Source organism: Xiphophorus maculatus, chromosome 8 (genome assembly GCF_002775205.1).
Source record: "Xiphophorus maculatus strain JP 163 A chromosome 8, X_maculatus-5.0-male, whole genome shotgun sequence".
NCBI classification, from domain to species: Eukaryota; Metazoa; Chordata; class Actinopteri; order Cyprinodontiformes; family Poeciliidae; genus Xiphophorus; species Xiphophorus maculatus.
In genome coordinates, this window is record NC_036450.1 from 9,171,373 (window position 1) to 9,177,016 (window position 5,644).

At 43.2% G+C, this 5,644-nt stretch overlaps 1 protein-coding gene across 1 annotated transcript in view; it reads right to left on the reverse strand.

Annotated features, from left to right (window-relative positions):
- LOC102227595 (breakpoint cluster region protein-like) overlaps positions 1–4,192 on the reverse strand; it is a 73,117-nt gene extending 68,925 nt beyond the window's left edge. The window contains exon 1 of the mRNA XM_014468990.2: positions 1,755–4,192. Coding sequence (XP_014324476.1) covers positions 1,755–3,345 — 1,591 coding nt within the window. The 5' untranslated portion in view covers positions 3,346–4,192. The remainder of the gene's footprint in view (positions 1–1,754) is intronic.
- Between the last annotated feature and the right edge of the window lie 1,452 nt (positions 4,193–5,644).

Consider the following 5,644-nt stretch of genomic DNA (forward strand, 5'->3'; position numbering starts at 1 on the left):
CAAGGTTAGTAACTGAGTGCAGGCAGATTACTATGTGGAGGCATAAAGGCACTAAAACCAGATGTTTACATATGCTGTATTGACAAAACCCTTTGGCTCTATTCATGTCTGAATTTAGATCACACTAATGTTTCCTGTTTAGATTAGTCAGGATAACTACAATTATTTCTATTTACTAAGTACAAGAATAATGAGTGAGATTTTTTTTTACATCTTTTTACCATTACTTTCTTAAATTACAGAAGGCTTCTCAATAGTCTGCTGGAAGCATGGTCCACTCCTCCTGATGGAACTGGTGTAACTGAGTGAGGTTTACAGGCCTTATGTTTAATCCTCTTCATAAGTCATTTGGGTGTTTGGTTGTGGTTTGTTTCATCAAACCACAGGAAAAAGCTCCAAAATGTTCTTTGTTCCAGAGTTCATTTGCAAACTGTAATCTGGGATTTTATATTTCTTTTGGAGTAATGGCTTCTTCCTCTTTGATTTTTCATACCACATTGTGAAAGGACTTGTTTCACTGTAGACAATGGCACTCTTTCATTAGCATAATCATGGCATGATTTGCTTTTGTTTTGGGGTTGATACACACATTTCACACCAACCAGTCCAGGACACTGGACCATCTCCTTTTTGAACCATATGAGGACTGGACAATCCCATGCTGTTTATCTATTGAACAGATAAATGTGTCACCTTCAGAAATCTGAAAGTGTATTCAAAGATAAACCAGACAGTTCTACTCCTGATATTGAGACTGATATCTTTTGATTTTCCCATGATGTCACATGAGGAAGCAGTGTGATTAGGGTGGCTTAAAGTAAATCCATGACAGATTGCTATCAAAAAAGTACAAAGCCAAAGGCATAATAAATTTCCATATATGTTTTGGATTTTGAAGAAAGTAATAATAGTCATCTGTAAAAAAAAAATACAATAAAAAATCTCTAATTTTCTGCCATTTAAATAGAACAAATGTAGGTGATCCTAACTGATCTAAAATAGGAAATATCAGCCTAATATAAGGTCAGGCTGTGAAACAAAAGGGACTTGTGTTTTTTATACAGCGTATTTAAACAATGGTGGTAACTGTAAATGTCGGTGAAGACATTATGTTTGTAGATCAAGAAAAAGTCACCTTGCATCTCTTTTTTTGGAGAATGAGAATGAGAAAGAAAAGACAAAAAGCCAGGCAGGCAGGAAGACACCTGCTATTTAAATTAAGTACAAGAGCCAGAGGAGTCGCCTGAGAAAGGCTAGACTTTTAGTTTCAACCCAGACTGGCCACATTCATTGTTCACCCACCCGACTGACATTCCAAGAATGAGCAGAGGTGGATCTTTCATCTGGCTCCCACGCAAGGCCATCCAAAGGACACACATTTTGGCATATTTGACTGCACACACCAGTCCAACTAACATTATTAATCACTAATGCATTCATCCAACATGTGGTTTTAAGAGGAGATATATATTATACAAAGCAGAATCAGTGCCAAGATTATTTAAGAATGACTAACTTCAGCATAACAAAGATTAGAGATAGTAAGGGGATGTGCTGTGGTGGCGCATGAGTTAAGCGCACAAATGGAGGCATTAGTCCTCGTTGGGGCTGTCGCAGGTTCGATTCCTGGCCTGGCGACCTTTGCTATATGTCTTTCCCTTCTCTCATTACCCACTTTCTTGTCAATTAACTATCAAATAAAGGCCAACAAAATCTTTAAAAAAAAAAGATTAGAAAAAGTCATCTTTACTTACCTAAGTGGTCTCCGTGAAAACTGTTGTCATGGGATGTTCTACCATGGGGCAGGAGGTCATGGTGAACAGGAGGAGGCCAGATTTGACCTGTCTTGCGAACACTCACAATAGTGGCCTCAGACATGACCACATGGCCTCCCTGCTGCCTGTGGTGACGCTTCTGAGACTGCGGCGTAGGAGGGCTGCTGCTGTCATAGGAGTGTTGGGAGTTCTGGGAGTTTTGGGAAGGTGACCTGCTCTTCTCTCTGAAGGGACGACGGAAGGCTGTGGTGGGACTCGGAGAGACGTGACTGGACTGGCCAGAGGAGAAGTCCTCCTCACTGGATGTCAGGTTCTCGTTGGAGCTACAGTCTGGTGTGTAGCCACCACCCCCTCCAGCATCCTCAAAGCTACCTGGGGAGTAGGAGCGGCGTGGCCAGGTCAGGAGGTGATCATCACCTCCACTGTGGTCTCTCATTGCGATTCCACTGCCACCTCCACGTCCATCTCCACTGCCACCTTCACCCATCATTACTCCACCAACATAGACGCTGGAGTAGGCTTGGAACTCAGATGGTTGCCAAGGAGGAGGTGGAGGTTTACCCCCATTGGCCCTCCCTGAATGTCGCTGGTTGGGTTCCCCGTCTTCATATTCTGCGTCATAGCCACAGGTGCTCTCAGTAGACCGTCCTCTATACACCGGCCTGGCACGAAGTTCACCTGCCACTGTTGCCAGATTGCCTGGGAGGGAATGAAGAGACCTCTTTCGCTCCATCTGCATGGCCTGAGTACCCAGGGAGCTGATTTTATCCGACACATCCCGATCGTTGACCCTGACCAAACCCCTCTCATGATGGAATTCCATGTTAGTGTAGAATGGTGGTGGTGGTGGTGGTAGCTGCTTTTCCTGACCCTTACCTACATCTCCAGCAGAGTGAGAGTTGGCCCGTTTGATCCTCTCAAAGTTGGACCTGAGAGCTGCTACACCAAGTCCCATCCCGAGCTTATCTTTGGGGTCAGAAGGCAGATCCTTGTCTGGGGGTGGAAGTGTGGGCCTGCGGGGGGACAGGGTGATGCCACCCCTCTGCTTAGATGGCGAGAGGCCATCGAGGTTGTCACAGGATGTAGACTCTGCTTGTTGGGGTGAGTCAAACGCTGACTCCAAGCCGTCTCCATGGGAAGCTGACTTCCTGGCTGGTGGGGGCCTAGGTTTGGACCTGCCAGTACCATCCCCAAGTGGCTGAAAACGACTCCTATCCACCACAGCATATCCTCCAGCACCTCCAACTCCACCAGTCTCCTGCATGTGGGGCTGCTGAGATGGTGACTCTGCACCCTGGGTGGCTGCAGGGTCTACCCCCTCATTCAATGGTGTCTTCCTGAAACCCCACCGCTGTTTGTCATAGCTCTTCCTCTCTTTTGCCAGGAGGGTTTGCAGGTAGATCATGCGGAAGCGCTCCTTGTTCACCTCCTGTTCCAGGCGTCTGATGGACGCTTTGCACTTCTCCAGCTCCTGCTCAATACCTCCAATGGACCGCAGCTCCATCTTGGGAGGCTCCGAATCAGGGAATTGTGCCTTCCAAGCCTCTATGAATCCAACGGGCTCCACCATATTGTGCTTGATTTATTTTCTGTGACGGACCCTGGTTCAGACACAAGGAGGGGGTTGGTGTGATGCCAAGGGCGCACCGTTTGACCCCTCTGAGTCCAGTACGCCACAGTTGCTTTGTTTTTCCTTTTTACAAACAATGGCGACGTCCAATAAAAAATAAATGGGGAACTGTTTCTTGTAAGCTTTTAGGAAACTCGTGCACAAACACACAGCCTAATTGCTGGTACTTGCCGAAGGTTGCGCAGTCGCATCCTGAACAAGAGAAACCGGCAGCTCATTCAGAGGAAAAAACTGGGAATGCGCAATGAATCAAAAGTGAATAAAAATCTATAGACATAATAGAGTTTCTTGTGCATTATTCCGGCAAAAACAACGTTTAAAAATAACAGTGAATCGAAGTCGTTTCGAGACAATGACGGTATGTCTTCGCTGGGTGACGGATGGGGGTATCAGAGGGGAATTTACAGGGGCACAAAAAGAAGAAAGTGATTTAATCCTGCTCCTATTACCTACTGCCACTGCTTCTCATTCCATCGTTTTAGATGAAACTGATCTGTTCACTCTTGCGGAGTGACTGTAATCCCAGGTGCAGCTCCTTAGAATAAGCGTCTTTGTGCCAGCAGTGTAGGGGGGAGAATGGATTGGGGAAAAAAGCGCAAAAAAGCGAGAGGCCACAACAGCAGAGGTTTAATTACTGATTCAAGCGGCTGGGTACAGCGTCACTAAAAAACTTGATTTCTTTTTCCAATATCCTCCACAGCGCACCTGCTTGGTATTGTTGGTTTTCCCCTTCCTTAGATTCATCCCGTGTCTTCCGACGTGATGGTGGTGCTGCTGCTGCTGTAATGTGCGCTCCCATCTCCGACCAGTAAAACAGAGGGGCTGCAAGAATGGGAGGGACCAGGAGAACTATGAGTCGACTGGTTAAAGGGACAGAGCAGGAAAGCTGTCTCTCTTCAATTGACTGCTAAATGTCTTCCATTATTTTTGGAGATACTTCTCTGAACAGACAAGGCTTGTTTTTCTGTTTAATTTTTCACCGACTTTCTGATCTCAACATCAATCCGTAAATCAAAGGGGAACTAAGGAGCTAAACACGTGCCTGCTTTTAATTTCAGCCCTCCCAGGTTAATGTTGACATATTAATTTGCATTAATATATTTTACTACCTCTGGGTACAGTTTAAAGACTGTAGTTGTACCAGCTGAGTGAATGCGATTAATCCCAGTGGTGATGCTAGAACCTTAGCTTATCAGCGCCCCCTGGTGGGGCAAATATTTGTCCCAACACACTTTCTGTTTTATGTGAATGTTTATAGTGTGGAAATTTGAAATGCCTCGACCTGATTTTAGATTAGGATTCATAATTCAAAAATTTTGCTCGATTTTTTGTTTAAAAAAGGCTCCAAGCAAACATTTCAACTTTGAGATAAAGTGATGACTGAATGTGTCAGGATTATTTCTAAAATTAAAATTACAACTTTAAATCTTAAGATTATTTTAGACTTTGAACTCATTGATAATTTGCAAGAACTAGCCACCCAGTTCTAATTTGAGATATTTACATGCAAATATTCGTTGAATAGTTTCATTAAACGCCATTTCAGACTTCCCTCCTCTAAATTTATGACTTTGTAGTCAAAATCACTTGCTAGTAGCACTTAGGACCTACTAATGATTATTTTGTTGTGCATGCCTTAGTAGAAATTCTCCCCTTTGTCAGAAGGGGAGAATTTCCCACCACATTTTAGTGTCCGCTTAACTTACCAGGATTGATGAAGTTATTCCCATTGTTATATTGTAAACCATTGGCATTTCTCAGGGTAGGAGCACACAGAGAGCTTTTCAACTATTCCACATTTTCAAATCTCAGGTACTTTTTTTTTTTAAGGCTCACTTACTTAGGTGTTTTCTGAGTTTTGAATATAATATCATGACATTTAATTTTGTCTGATCATTCTTTTATTTAGTTTTAGGTCCAATGATGACCTCTCATTTACCCTCCTCAAATATTTACTGTTTATTTCACATCAAACCTTCCATAGTTGGTAAGTCACAACCAAAGCTGTTACAATTTAAGTGTTTATGATGGCAGGATTGGAAATAGCATCAGTGATTTCATTTTATAAATCATGAATTAAAGGTTCAATACTTCCAATATGTTTCAGTGTGAGTTGTGACAAGTCAATAAAATAATTTATTGAAGTTATCACACCTGTTACCACAGGTGCCACAATAAATGTATCTGTTATCCCCTTAAAAATATGGCATTGGCGACATAAAAATAAAAAGACAACGAA